We start from the raw sequence: 14694 nt of genomic DNA, 5'->3' as shown, positions 1-14694 counted from the left end.
CTTTGATCACAAAAATGTCAGTCAACAATGAAATATTTCCTGCTTGCCAGGTAATATTAAAAGCTTTTTGGAAACTTCATAATCACCTTTAGTAATACTGATTAGCAAAACTAGTAATAGCCTTTCGTAATCATACGTTTGAGAGATTTGTGTCACAGTGTGCATATGGATGAACCTCACGAAACGAGTCGAATCAAGAACATGCCACGTGTGATGGCAAAATCTTTAGCCTGTTCATTTATTTTAACATTTTGCCTAAAGACAATGAAGCATTTTAGCCACAAATTTTAAATATTTTTTTAGGATTTGTGCATTTCGATTTAAATCAAAAAGGCATGCTACTGTAAAGTAACACTTTTGATCATTTCTTTTGCATGTTCGTGAGAATCGCCCATATCGTATTAATTACAGTATATACGTCCTGTTACCTCTGTAAACTACAAGTGATTGTTTATGTGTTGGATATGTGTGATCTAAGCTCAGAAGTGTCCCAGCTCTCTGATTTCTACAGCATCTACTCCAGTTCAGAATCAGGCTCGTTTATGAGAGCCATCAGCTTCTCCCGTAGCTCTGTAAATGTCGGTCTCTCCTCGGGGTTCGACCTCCAGCACAGCAGCATAATGTCGTAGAGCTCTTTGGGGCAGCCGGCCGGTCTCTCCATCCTCTCTCCTCTCTGAATGGACCGAACGCACGTCATTTTGTCCATACCTGAGATTGTGGAAGAAAGAAATGCGCCAGACTTGAGCGAGATGCAATCCTACACCCACGTGAGTCATGTTTAGGGTGGTGAAGTGTATTTACCAGGGTATGGGTCATCTCCGTATGTCATGATTTCAGTTAAAAGGATGCCAAAAGACCAGACGTCGCTCTTGCTTGTGTAAGCCTTGTTGTCAAATATCTCAGGGGCCATCCATTTCACCGGGACCTTTATTTCTGCAGATAGATGGGAACTGTCACATGCACTTTGTGTTTGTGTCTTGCGTGTGTTTTTTTTTCCTGAACGTATCGAAGGGCCTGCCTCACCTGATGAGATCCTGTGGCTTCCGGCGAGGTTAATTTCAGCGAGTCCAAAATCGGCTATTTTGCAGCATTGCATGTCGGTGAGCAGAATGTTCTCGGCTCTCAGATCGCGGTGAACTATTTTATTCTCAATGTACATCATTCCTTCTGTAATCTTAAAGAAGAAGAAGAAAGAAATCCACTATGAGATTGTTTAGGAAAAGGCCGTAACTACTAGTGCACTCTCGGAAATAAAGGTACAAAAGCTCTCACTGGGGCAGCTCTTTTAAAGGTAGACTTTTATACCTATTAGGTTCAAATATGTACACTTTAAGTGTTTACATGTACCTTTAAGGTACCAAAATGGAGGAAAAATGTACCTTTTGAAAAGGTACCCCCCCAGTGACAGCTTTTGTACCTTTATTTCTGAGAGTGTGGAATATGTTATATTTTTAGGCATTTCTGCCTCAGTGCTAAAACATTTGTGAATTAAGCCCCATTTCCATCCAATGAGTCAGATAACAAAGTTGTCGCTTCCTGATAAACTGGCATTAATATCACTAAGATGCGATCGCTGCTTTTGGAGGCCAACTGGGAACACAGTTGTGTAAGATTATTACGTTAATGACAGAATATGTTCATTTCAGGAGGACATAAAAACATTTCAGATGCAGATAAGTTCTCTGGTTAGTCAAATTTATCTAGTCTCATTGTACAAAGTCAAATGACTATTTTTCCGTAAATGTTTCACAAGACTTCGTAATTCATGTCCATTTTTCTTATCGGTTAAAACGTTTATAATTACTCAATTGTGTGCATATGTTTTATTCTGCGCATTTTTAAAATTCACGCACATAATTTTTACTATTTATTTATGCGCATCTGGCCTTTAAATCCTGCATTTTTATGTGATATTCAAAAATGGTCATAAAAATAGGTGGGTGAAAAATAGCCAGCGTCAAAATGATTGAGAGCCAATCAAATCAAAGAGGCGGGGCTTCTGTTTTTAACGGTCAAAGAGTGCAAGGTAAGATGTATCTAAATTTTTAAATATTTGGCTAATGTGTTTTACGATAATGATGTTAAACATCCAACAGTAATTTACAATAAACACACCAACTCATTGTTTTCTTTGTCAAATTTCACCAGTTTGAATTAAACCGTGGGATGTCGTTTACATAATTCACAAGCAAGGGAACTGTGCCGTCAGAAGCAAGAAGTGTAATTATTATTATTCAATTTATGAATAAAATAAAGCCTGTGGGAAACGGTACTTTTTTCCCTTTTGTTCTACAGTGTAAACTGCACACACTCACAGCCCAGATCTAGTTATCTAGTTAATTATTAAAAACATACTGCTTTAAAATGTGGGTTTTTGGTATGGATGAGCGTAATTTACGTTGCATAACAAAACGCTGAAGTGTCAACAAGTTACAGTGTGTTAACACAGGCTTTCTCATGAATTCATAAACTGGAATCATCCGTAGGAAAGTCTTAAAGAAACCACTGACGAATAACTCTCCCAGGTTCCTCTACTCTATTCATAATTGAATGTGACGGCGTTTTTACGTTTCGAGTTTCATGTTAATGCATCTCGCCCGACTCTGGAGTGCAGACCTATAAATTATTTTCAAACAGTTTAAACGGATACAAGAAATTCTTCTTTTGCTATTTTTCTACTTTATTCACTCAAAAAGACAGCAAAAAGATTTACGGCCTCGGTTAAGCAGCAACTGAAAATGCTTTTTAATAAAAATCAGTGAAAACAACGTATATGAAGTATATGAATCTTTCATTTGAACAGCATATAAGCTGTTGTGCTGGATGTGAAGGAGGAGTTTTACGTATGGGTTTACTCTTTTCTCATTGCCTCGAGCGCATTCGAGAATTGATATGTCCTTCATGATGATCGATTTCCGGGTCACGGGCTGGAGGACGGCGGAGCGGGGAAACGAGGAAGCATCAATTTGAATATAGCGAAGCAGCTGATCTTGCATGACAGCAGCCCCGAATTGGAATTGCGAAAATAACGAACGCGCCACCTGTCTCTTCGCTAACGCTAACGCTAACGTCAGTGCTGCTGTGTCAGGCCACAGAGCAATAAAACCAGCCTTTGCAGAAAAAATCAATGTATGAATTGCATGCTTAGAGATAATGCATTGACATATATTGACTATAATGATTCATCAGTGCATGTTATTCTAAAGAAGAAATATTTATATATTCAATATACTATAAAGTTTTGTTACACACACACACACATATACTGTATATATATATATATATATATATATATATATATATATATATATATATATATATATATACTGTATATATAACTGAATCACTCCCAAAGAAATCAAGTTACCTGCACAGCGAAATCCATCATGAGTGAAAACTCCAGGTCTTGTTTCTCTCTGTGGCCTGAAGAAAAACAAACATACTTCTGAAATGGCGTTTTTTTCTGTCAAAACAATGCATCGGTAAATATTAGGGGTAGCTAAATGTTTTTTTATGCGCACGTGAGTTGCCATAACTTCACTTACTGATGAGAAATTTCTTTAAACTGCCGTTTTTCATGAGCTCCGTGACTAAACACATGGGTTTGCTGTTGGTGCACACGGCGTAGAGCTTCAGCAAGCGCTCGTGATGCAGCTCTTTCATGATGTCGATCTCCGTTCTGATATTTAAATAGTTGACATCTGCGAGCAAAGTAATCGTTTGATACGCACTTCAGGCTTTGGCTGGGGTTCTTCCGGTAATGTTAATGTAACTTAGTTTTTTTCGGGTTTATCTGGTCTTTACTACGGTTCTCAAAACATAAGGACAAAAAATTATTCACATCGTTCGTGGAATGTTTTATCGGTTGGATGTTCATTTCAGAACATTTAGACAACATCCTCCAAAAAAGGAACCTTTCCTTAATGTTCACAACTAAATAATAAAAGATTTTGAGCATTTTAGAACAAATAATAACATTTAATATAGGTAACACTTTGCTGTTTATTAATAGTTAGTTAGGTGGTTATAAGGCATTAATATGTGCTTAATTAGCACTTATAAATGACTAAGTAAAATGCATATAAAACTATACATTTTTTTGCTAAATTCTAAAATAAAATTTCACAACTAGTTTTTAGAACATTCATGCATTTTCAATAACCAGAGAGCATTCAAAAACTATTTTTGAAACCTTTTTTCTTCTCTGGTATATTTATTACCAGTTTAAAAGTACTAAATGCAAATAATAACATGCATATATATATATATATATATATATACACACATTTATGATAGCAAAATATGTGTATGCCAATATTAATAAAAGTCACTTCTTAATTTAAGTGAGTGAGAAGCTCTGATTTAATCAGTTTTACCTCTGAACTCTTTGATGGCCACCTCTGTGGTTTTGTTCCAGAGGCCATACCAAACCTCCGCGAACTGCCCGCTGCCCAGCTTCTTTATTTTGGTAAGTGAGCTCCTGTCTACCTCCCATTTGCTTTCAAATGACAGAGTCAGAGGAGCCGGCTGGTCCAGCTAGAAGAGTACGGACAGACAGAATTTTTTTTGCATTGGATTGCTGCGGTACTTTCCTCAATCTGTAGGTAACTCTTCACTGACCTTCACACAGGGTTCGTGAAGCTTCGAGCAGAGACCTCCCTCGTTATTAGAGTAAAACTCTATCAGCTCACGCAAGGTTTGGAAGATCGTGTGATGAACAAGGAAGAAGTGCTTGTCGATTTCTCCCTGCTTGACCCTGTAATGCCGCGCATGAAGGCCGTTCCTCACTTTAAAAGAATTCATTTGTAGAAAATGTTATTCAGCTACTCTCCAAGATAGGTTTATTGTTTCTCTTTTCTGTTGGTTTCAGTACAGTTCAATGAAAGCTGCGGAGGCTCGAGATATTATGTGTGTGTGAATAACACTTGTCATACCTGATAAGTAATATTGATTATTCTCATTATTCCAGATGAGAAATGCACCCTCTTTGTTCTCTGGTCTCAGCAGACATCTCTTGGCCTCAATACGTGTTTTAACGCTCTCAAAATACCATCTGAAAATCAGTTGATACTATTTTTTATTAAAGTGTATTTTTCTTCGCGGCCTGTATGTGGTGGTGCATTGATTGACAGATGAAATGGACAAAAAAGAAAATGATTTTAATGGTTGAATCTCATAGAAAAAAATCGCATAGCACGTTTAATATCATAATATAAAATCTAATTTAATAATTTAATAATAATTTAATATTTATGTTGTTTTTACTATCAATAAAGCAAAAAAATTATGATCGTTTACAAAGAAAAATTGCAAATAAATAAAGAATAAAAATAACACATTCACATTGAATGAACTCTGAACACACTTTAATTCTTTATTATATATATATATAATATATGCATATATATAAACTGAAAAATATAAAGTATATGTAATAATTATAATTGTAGGTATAAGTCACTATAATACTATTCTGTTAAAATGATAAAATGATTACGTCTGGACAGGATGGGAAAATCATTAATATTATTTTTAACAATACATGCCCAAAATATGAAGGAAAATTTTTAATTTTTAATTTTTAAGAAACCACTGCAATAAACAATGAAAAAATAATCATTTTAATTTACAAGCTTAGAATTTTTTTAATCATTGCTAAAATGATCAATGTTTATTTATTTATTTGCTTTTTTGTAATTACAATTAATTGTCTATTGACAGAGTCGCTGCATAAAGCATTTTAATGTCCAATAATATCCAAACCCTATCTTTCCAATCAATCATTTTCATTAGTCTTTCTACAGAACAACACAGCTCTATGGGAACTTCACCAGAACTTGCGAAACTGGAAGCGCGGGATTCCAGTTTCATTCGGGGCAGAGATTCAAAACACTAAGAGTGAGGTTGCTTCATATATTATGCATTCGCACAAGCTCAAAACTCAAGGACTTACGGCTCGGCCTCTACGCTATCCACAGGTTTGACGAAGTCTTTAGGCACGTATCCCTTTTCCTCCACAAAGCCTTTAGATCCGTTCCCCTTAGCTGTGCGTCTCCTCACGTACAACCAGTGCTCATTCTCTCCTGTCACCTCCAGAATATCTCCTTTCTTCAGATTTAGATCCCATATTGTGCGCGAGGGATAGTTGTAGATCGACTTGAAGACTCTTTTGCGGCTGACGGGCCGCTCTGCGCTCTTCGGTGGGCAGCACGGGCAGCAGCGTTTACAGGCGCATGTAGAGTTTCCCATGTTCACCGGTCATATCTGCTCACGCCGCGTGTGCGCTCCAGAAGAATAATGGTACAATGGCATGACTAGCGCATTTTACTACCAGCTCATTGCAGACAGACAGGTTCCCACTGGTTACTGTTAGCAGGTCAAGGAAGTCTTCAGCGAAAAAAATGATCAGAATTCCTCTGATGTCAACCAGTTGGGTTTATTTCAACAACAACAAAAGGCGTGCAAACAGAGTGTAACGACAATTTGCAGTCACTGATTAGCAGCCAAGCAAACGCTTTCTCTTAAAAGTGCCCCTTCGCTGAGAGAATGTATGCATTATTCTGTTTAGTGCACGGTGCTTTTGTGCTTGGAGGAGCTGAAGCAGGCGCTCACTGCATCTCGAATCACAGGATGACGATCCAAATGACGTCGAGCTTCATCGAGAGTGCACCGGCAGCAGATCATCACCAGAGCAGAGGGGACCACCTGCCAGCGCAGGACATTTAGGGTGTAAAGTGCTAATAATGCAATGCTTTTATTACAGTTTATAACAGTTTACCCAAAAATAAACACTTGCTGGAAATCGACTCGCTCTACATCAAAGATATAGACGGGTTTGTTTATTCATAGCAACAGATATGGAAGAAAGTAGCATTAGGATGCAGCAGGATGCTCTGCAGTGAATGGGTGCCGTCAGAATGAGAGTCCAAAGTGCTGATAAAAACATCACAATAATCCACTCCACTCCGGTCCAGCAGTTAACGCCTTGTCAAGTGAGAAGCTGCGTGCTTGTAGAAAACATCTAGACATTTTAGCTCTAAGGTAAAGTGCTACTGGCCTAAAATGTTCACAATCTATAATGACGCTTCCTCCAGTGAAAAAGTCTACCTGCTGCTGTCTGCCACATTGAAATCCACCAACATATTTGTTTCGAGGTGCAGATTTCTCTCCTGAATCAGAGCAGATGACTATTTCACTTGAGAAAGCAAGACTCTCAGTCAATAAGCACAATAAGAGTCAATAAGAGTCAATAAGAGTGATAGTAATGTATAATGACAAGTTTAAACACCTAGTTTTTAATAAATGCAGAGACGGCCTCTTTGTAATCAAATCGACAATAATCGCTAGAAATTAAGTGTCCGTAACTAATCAAGCCAGCGGAGACAGCGGCAAGGAACCAAAACCCAATCCGTCACAGAACGGGAGAAAAAATCCTGGGAGAAACCCATCAGTTGGAGCCAGTTCTTCTCCAGCTGGACGCCTAGCACTTAATTCCCAATTCATTTTCAAACACAGCTATGTCAGAATGTGTCAAGGACTTATTGTGTGTGTGTGTGTGTGTGTGTGTGTGTCTGGTCCCCCTGATCTGTCCACGGGTCTCATTTAGGTGTTCTGTTGTCCAATGCATTGTGCTCTTGGTGCTGATCCACCACCATTTTAGCCAAAACCAATGATTTGGAAAAAAATCCCAAAAAACGTTTCAAAAAACACGCAGCTTTTCACTTTAAAATACATTAACTGATGAGGTGGTGTGGATTGCTGTGATGTTTTTAGCAGCTGTTTAGACTCTCATTTTGACGGCACCCATTCGCTGCAGTGAATCCACTGGTGATGGAATGACACATTTCTCCGAATCTGATGAAGAAACCAGCTCATCTACATCTTAGATGGCGCTAGCGTGAGTAAACTGTATGTTTAATATCAGCTGATGCATTAAATAACGTTAACCAAAGTGTTAAAAATTCCTTTACCAATAAGTTAAGTTTGGTAAGCTGATTGAATTTAGTCTTTAATACTTCATGGTCAAGCTCTTACTCGATCCCGTCTGTTTCCCTCCTCTGTGTGTTTCCACACACCCGCTGATGTCATGTCTTCACTCAGGTCCTCTGTGCCGTAGATGGCTCTCAGTAGAGCTCTTTCACACCGGCTTTCGGAGCAGCCTGTGAACTGCTGACAGTGACGGTATATTATTAAACCCAGCATACGGAAACCAACACACATGGGTCGTATTACAGTTCCAGCTCAATTGTTTTTAAAACTGAGTTAAAAATAGCCAGGCATGGTAATTGTTTAAATTTTTGTACATGTTTCAAATAAGGCGTTAGTCACGTTTGCCCGTGCAAAACTCTTTCCATTGTGCTACTCTCCTAAAAAATAAAATACTCTCCTTAATCGGCATCTGCCATTCTGCCATTCTTTCCATTAAAGATCATTCATGCACATAAACAATGGTTCTTTTAAGAATTTGTAAAAGAGATTGTATGGTTGCTATGTAGTTGCTAGGGCATCGTAGTTCCTTTAAGAGGTTTTAAAAAGTGCATGAAGGTTAATGTTTGGCATTTTTGGGTTTTAATCAGTAGTATGATATGAATAATGATATGATACCTGTAAAATGTTGATGGCTCTCCTGTACAGCTTGCTGTTGGTCACTCTGAGGTCGATCATGTAGTTCATGTAGACCTTTCCCTTCAGTACGTGAGCTCCTGTGCTGATTGCATTAAGACACCATTTAGTTGAAAGCTCCCAGCGCTGTCTCTGTCGAATAAAAGACGCTTTTACTTGATTATTCTTACAGCGTGCGCACACATAGAGATATATCGCGATATAAATACTTCGGCTAAATTGGTACTTGTGGGAGTAGTTCACGTGACAAATGGCTTACCATCGCAAATGGGTTCACGTCCTCTGAGGAAAAAGGCCACGTGACGCGCAGAACGGTTTCGAACATGTTGCAAACTCTTTCCTGGGGCAATAAATATAATGCAATTATTTCAAACGTGAAATATTTGCTCTCTTTTAACGAGAATGTTGCATTGAAGGAATGATCTGATTACATCATGCACATAGTGGACATAGTGGAATTTTATTAAGAAGTGAGAGTTTTTGCAGGCGGCAAAACTCCTGGTTGCTCATTTTACTCACAGGCACAGCGAATTTCTCAAGGTCGTGAGCGACCGCGTGCAAGTTAGACGTCCTTCGCCTCACTTGATCGGCCAGTGCCATCACCTCGCGTAGGTCATCTCGGGAAGAGACGTTAAAATGCATTTGAAATATATTTCAGGAACCGACCGTGTTTTGTTCGTGTTTACTCACCATGAACTGTAAACAGAAACAGGACCGTGTCGTTTTGACTCAGACTAGGTAAGATGGTGTCCACAAAATCTTTGTGGTCAATTAAAAATTCTGGCCCCTAGAAATAGTTATTAATAGCTGTTAATAATGTTATAATGAGAAAAACTTGTAAATGTGTAATACATGCAGGTTTGGAATAATATGAAAATGAGTAAATTATTTCAAAAATTGAATTTGAATTTGAATTTGAATTTAAATTGTAACAAAATCGTATTAAATGTCGCTTTATGTTGTTAAATGAGTGACTTTGAGCTCACCAGACACGATAGATCCCCCTCTTTGTTTTTCATTTTGCTGAAACCGTTGTTAATAAAGCCTCTGATGTCTGTGAAATCTGATAAGATCATTACAATTAAAAATAGTTTTAGGTTGAAACATTTCCCATAAATGTATTATCGCACTGTTATTAATTTACCCGTTCGCAAGCTCTCAAATAAACACATTTAGAGAACACATCCACTGATAAAATAATATTTAGCGCCGAACAGCACCTGCTCCGTATGTTGGGATGCATTCACTTGCATCAGTCAGTCCTATAACGCCGAGAGTTTGCCATCCGATGTAGTACACATGTGCTTTCTTCTGAAGGCTTGTGCAAGATTTACAAAAAAAAATAAAAATATGTGTGTCGAAACCTTCATTACCAAGGCGATTTCTGCACTTTAGTTTAACACATGCTTGTTCGTGTGGGAAAGCTCAGGTTTGTGTGTTGGCAGACGATAAAGTAGTGAAATGTTGTACCTCTCTCCTGCTTTATGAATAAGTGCTGCAATCTCATCACTTTTTGAGTAAGTAGTTTCATAAACCACCTCACTTGCGGTGATCCAGGCAGAAATATGTCTGAATGATACATTAAATCACAGTAGATTAGTCATGAGAAAACTGTGGAAAGTTTTATACTGCATTTGATATATATACATGTGTGTGTGTGTGTATATATTTTTATATATTTTTTTAATTATTAATTTTTTTGTATTATTTAATATAATGTATATATATATATATATATATATATATATATATATATATATATATATGTGTGTGTGTGTGTATATATATATATATATATATATATATATATATATATATATATATATATATATATATATATATATATATATATATATTGTTTTTTTGTTTTGACTGATTTTGTGTAATTTAACTTTAATTTCAGCATTCTATTGTTAGCAGTAAAACATAATTTTATTATTCATTTATTACTTTTTTTTTCATTTTTGGTGATCAAAATGATCATTTTGTGGTGGTAATTTCCTTTTTCTTTAAAAATGTTTTTATGTTATTTATAATGTTATTTATTTATCTTCATAATTTGTGGAAATTGTGCAATGTTATTTTTATAATTAGGTATTATAATCAGGAAAATGATAGAAATGAAATAAGGAGTGCTTTCGGCTCACGTATGTTTAGTATTCAGTAACAAAATATTACAGAAGTGTGTGTGTGTGTGTGTGTGTGGTCGTGTTTAGTTGGTGCAGTTCGACATTACATATTATCACACTATTTGGAACCGATTAAACCTCAAATTAGCGAAAAAAATAGTAAAAGTGTAATTAAAACTTGCTCAGGCGTCGTTATCTTCCCTCTAAATGCAGCTTCGTGTCCGGCCATGAGAATAGTTTCCAGAATGATTTTAGTTGCACTGCCTCCTTTCATCCGGGACGATCCGCTGATGGCCTCAGCCTACGAGGACAGACCAGAGCTCCTTAAACATCTGTAAGAATTTTTGCATTTGTCTATAGAACGCTATACAGCCATTGTCACAGAGCATCCTGGGTGCCCGCCAGCGGTTGCTAGGGTGGTTGCTAGGGCGGTTGCTATGGTGTTCAGAGCAGTTGTCGGTGTGTTGCATGTGCACAGATGTGTTTGTCAATGCAGTACCCCCAAAACAGGATTTAAGACGAACGCTTTCTTATGCCTCTGCTCTGCAGTCATCCTCTCTGCAACGTCTTTAAAGTGAAACGAACAGTCCTGCATCGGTTCACTCCTGTCAGAACGGCAAGAACGTTAGTACGTGCGATCTCCTCTTGTCATTCCGTGCTTAAAATATAAGGATGTGATGTGCAGAGAAGCATTGTACCTCGCCATATGTACAGGATTGAATCCCAGGAGCACTGGAGTAAAGACGCCCAAGCGCTTCAGACAAAAATCCAGTTGCCCAGCAACAAATGGTGCCTTTGACACAGAACAACATCATGAAGCACATTCACAGCTGACCCGCAGACGGCTTTCATAAGAGCTCGCATTAATGTTACCTACATACATCTGAAAGAAAGCAAATCAAAACGGCAGACATTTCCAACAGTGCGCTTGAGGAAGAAAAAGGTACAAAAGCTGTCAGTGTGGCATTACCTTTCAAAAAGTGCACCTTTTACCCCAAAAAAGATGTCTTTTAGCAGCTTGAATGCTCACCTTTGTGCCAAAATGTACATATTAGTACATGATGGATACCATCAGTGACAGCTTTTGTGAAAAATGTTGTCAAAAATTCACATTATTATCTATGAATTAAAAAATTGGGACAATACATTTTTGTTTTGGGCCTCATGTATTATTATTAGTATTTCATTTATAAGTATTATGATGTTTGCATATTTCAATGCAATTAATCTGAAAAAATACAAATAGAAAACAGATCAAAGTAGTATAATATTCATCACACCTTTCCAGAAAAGCTCTTAATTAAACTGTAACATTTAATTTTTTTTTTCATGTCTGCTGTATTTTAAATTGTGACTAAAAAATATTTTTTGTAATTGTATTCGATGTCTCATTTCCTCAAACTGTGACTATGCCGCGCGCAGTAATTAATTTTTTATAAATGCCGGTCCTAAAATATTTTGCATGCGAAATGAGAAGTTAAAAAACCAGGACTGTTCTTGGAAAGTGGGGCGTCTGGTCACCCTAAAATAGAGTCTTAACCCAAAACTGTGATTTTTGGTTCTAATTAATTCAATTAATGCACAAATGAGGAGACAGCTTGCTTTTGTGATTACTTTGTGATACTGTGATTTGAGAAAAAGCAGTAGTGTCATTATTACCGACATGCCACAAGATATTCCAATGAACAGGACGCGTTTCTTTCCTGCACAGACCTGTTAGTGGGAAAAAGAAAACAGGAAATGGAGAAAAACCTATATATGCCACGCTGAATGTGTTTTTGTTAAAGAAAGCATAACTATTAATACCTTAACTCAAATATTTTTTAATTTCCTAATCAATTAGACTTGATTTTAAACTGATAAAATGGGTAAAAATCCCACTGTTTTATAACTAAGGAAAGACCGGAGCCATATCTAGAGATAAAGGGGTAGGCAATTTTGATTGGGCCTATAAGCAACACCTGAGCAAGTGCATAGCCATGCATTTCAAACACTTTAGTAATCACATAGCAACAACCTGGCAACCGCCCAGAGCTCTCTGGCACTGCGTTGTGGTGCACAGGTGCTGCTCACATGTTCTTCTGAATCATGTTCCGCTTAGCTTGGTGAGACTGATTTATCACCGAGGTGACTTGTTTTCACTCTTTGCTCTTGCGCTCACCTTGTCCAGCGCGCGAGCTCCCAGCGCCGGGTCGTCCTCTGGAGCCTCCTGCGATGTGAGCAGGGCCCTTTAAAAACAGAGTCCTGAAATACTGCAGTGTCGCACTGGAGTCTCGTCTTATGCATCAAACAGACAGACTGTTTATTCACCTGTCACCTCCAGCTATGATGTACGAACAGATCTGCTTGTGTTTTGGGCCGTTCAACATCTCATTAAAGGACGTCTGAGGTACAAAATACGGTGTGACATATGTAAAGGAGAAATGTAATAGTCATACAGTGGAGAAAATGTCAGACACTAGTAAATATACAGTGGTTACTAACTTAACTTTCCATCGTTTATTCGATTATTATTATTATTATTTTAATTTTTTTCTTTCTTGAACTCTATACCGCCAAAAGAAATGCAATACGGCCTGATGTTCCACAGCCACTTAATACAATCAAACTCTCCTCTGGGTCCTGCAGAGACAAAACAATATTTATATAATATATATATATATATATATATATATATATATATATATATATATATATATATATATATATATATACAGTATATATATATATATATATATATATATATATATATATATATATATATATATATAAAATTTTTTTTTAATTTTTTTAATTATTCTTATTATTTAAAGCATTTTTTGAATTTATATAAAAAATTTAAATACATAATGCATATATATACTATTAATGCTGTATTTAAAATACAATAATTTAATTATTTATAAAAAAACAATTGAATTTAAATAAATAAAACATTTTAGATATGTCTAAACGTTTAGACATATATAAAAATATATATACATTTTAATTCAATGGTAATTTTATGAAAATAATTGAATTATTTCGAGTTATTAAAATAAAGGACTTCTAGCTGATATTACTCACCCTCAGCATCATTTCCACCCTCTTCGCCACATCCACCATCGTTTGGATGACGGGTGAACTATATAGTCTCTATAAACACATTGCACCGGCCATTAGCACAGAAGGCTCTTGTTAGGAGCATAACGGCAGTTAATAGTTACATATCCTGTTTAAAACCAATAGACCAAACCTGATAAAATGGATCGTGATTTATTTTCTTCTCAAAAATCTCGGCGTCGCATCTCCTCAGTATTTGCACCATCTGTGCGCCGTTTGCTCTATCAATATCTCTGCTGATGGGGTTGCATTCCTCCGTGACGGGCAGAGAGAGCTCGTAACACGGCTGTCACGTTAGACAGAAAACCCAGCACTTAAGATTAACAGCACCACTCAAGACCTCCTGTAATTACATTTTAGCTTGCAGGGGAAGAAGATTTGTTGCTCTATTACCGGCTACAGGACATTTGAAATGAAAGCACAGCCCGGTTGACGGTGTTTGGTTTTTCGCTCACCTTCGTGTGATCCATGTTCTTCGGACTCCAAGAGCGTACTCTGATCGGGAAACATGCAGCGAGAGCGCTTGAGACACGAAAAGCCCTCACTAAGCACAAAGTGAGCGGAACAAAGTTCACTGAATGAACTCTGACCCATCAGCTTTAGACATATATATATATATATATATAGATAGTCAAGGCAGTAGTTGGTTCAGTTCTGTATTCAATTCTGTTGTGATACAATGCTGTTTTCTATTCTATTTTCATATATCAGTGTTCTGTTATGATGGTTTGTTAAAACCGTGTTCTAATCTATTCTATTAGGGTATATCAATAGAGTTTTAAGAGCAGTATTCTGTTCTATTCTACTTTATTCTCTATATCAGCCATTTGATTCAGCTCTG

At 37.0% G+C, this 14694-nt stretch overlaps 2 protein-coding genes across 3 annotated transcripts; both read right to left on the bottom strand.

Moving 5' to 3' along the window:
- Nucleotides 1-375: 375 nt before the first annotated feature.
- Nucleotides 376-6268, bottom strand: LOC122361507 (tyrosine-protein kinase SRK2-like). Its single transcript, XM_043262294.1, has 9 exons — nt 5954-6268; nt 4935-5053; nt 4621-4787; nt 4377-4536; nt 3546-3701; nt 3368-3423; nt 1024-1174; nt 802-933; nt 376-708 (listed from the first exon to the last, which is right to left on the bottom strand). The coding sequence occupies exons 1-9, from the start codon at nt 6247-6249 to the stop codon at nt 515-517; spliced, it is 1431 nt and encodes a 476-aa protein (XP_043118229.1). The 5' UTR covers nt 6250-6268; the 3' UTR covers nt 376-514.
- A 296-nt stretch (nt 6269-6564) lies between these two features.
- On the bottom strand, nt 6565-14385 carry LOC122361506 (glucokinase regulatory protein-like). 2 transcript variants are annotated; one of them, XM_043262291.1, is made up of 19 exons: nt 14309-14385; nt 13987-14139; nt 13818-13886; nt 13305-13373; nt 13062-13135; nt 12913-12979; nt 12411-12464; nt 11450-11544; nt 11251-11356; nt 10934-11052; nt 10093-10191; nt 9843-9940; nt 9609-9685; nt 9313-9409; nt 9142-9239; nt 8882-8962; nt 8605-8754; nt 8035-8169; nt 6565-6705 (listed from the first exon to the last, which is right to left on the bottom strand). In XM_043262291.1, the coding sequence occupies exons 1-19, from the start codon at nt 14321-14323 to the stop codon at nt 6565-6567; spliced, it is 1797 nt and encodes a 598-aa protein (XP_043118226.1). In that variant the 5' UTR covers nt 14324-14385. The 2 variants fall into 2 exon arrangements, with proteins under 2 accessions (XP_043118226.1, XP_043118227.1); XM_043262292.1 differs by having other exon boundaries at nt 8035-8166.
- Nucleotides 14386-14694: the final 309 nt, after the last annotated feature.

This window comes from Puntigrus tetrazona, chromosome 17, assembly GCF_018831695.1.
Source record: "Puntigrus tetrazona isolate hp1 chromosome 17, ASM1883169v1, whole genome shotgun sequence".
In the NCBI taxonomy this organism is placed as follows: Eukaryota; Metazoa; Chordata; class Actinopteri; order Cypriniformes; family Cyprinidae; genus Puntigrus; species Puntigrus tetrazona.
This window is presented reverse-complemented; position numbering and strand designations above follow the sequence as displayed.

Bases quoted from the DNA above. Each gene is read 5' to 3' on its own strand.
- LOC122361507 (XM_043262294.1), bottom strand. From the start codon at position 6,249: ATGGGAAACTCTACATGCGCCTGTAAACGCTGCTGCCCGTGCTGCCCA. The intron at 5,054-5,953 runs GTAAGTCCTTGA...ACTGATTTTCAG, and splicing joins GATAGCGTAGAGGCCGAGCC to ATGGTATTTTGAGAGCGTTA. The intron at 4,788-4,934 runs GTATGACAAGTG...ATTCTTTTAAAG, and splicing joins TAATCAATATTACTTATCAG to TGAGGAACGGCCTTCATGCG.
- LOC122361506 (XM_043262291.1), bottom strand. The intron at 12,980-13,061 runs GTGAATAAACAG...CTGTTTTTAAAG, and splicing joins ATCATAGCTGGAGGTGACAG to GGCCCTGCTCACATCGCAGG. The intron at 6,706-8,034 runs GTAAGAGCTTGA...CTGCGCTGGCAG, and splicing joins AGGGAAACAGACGGGATCGA to GTGGTCCCCTCTGCTCTGGT.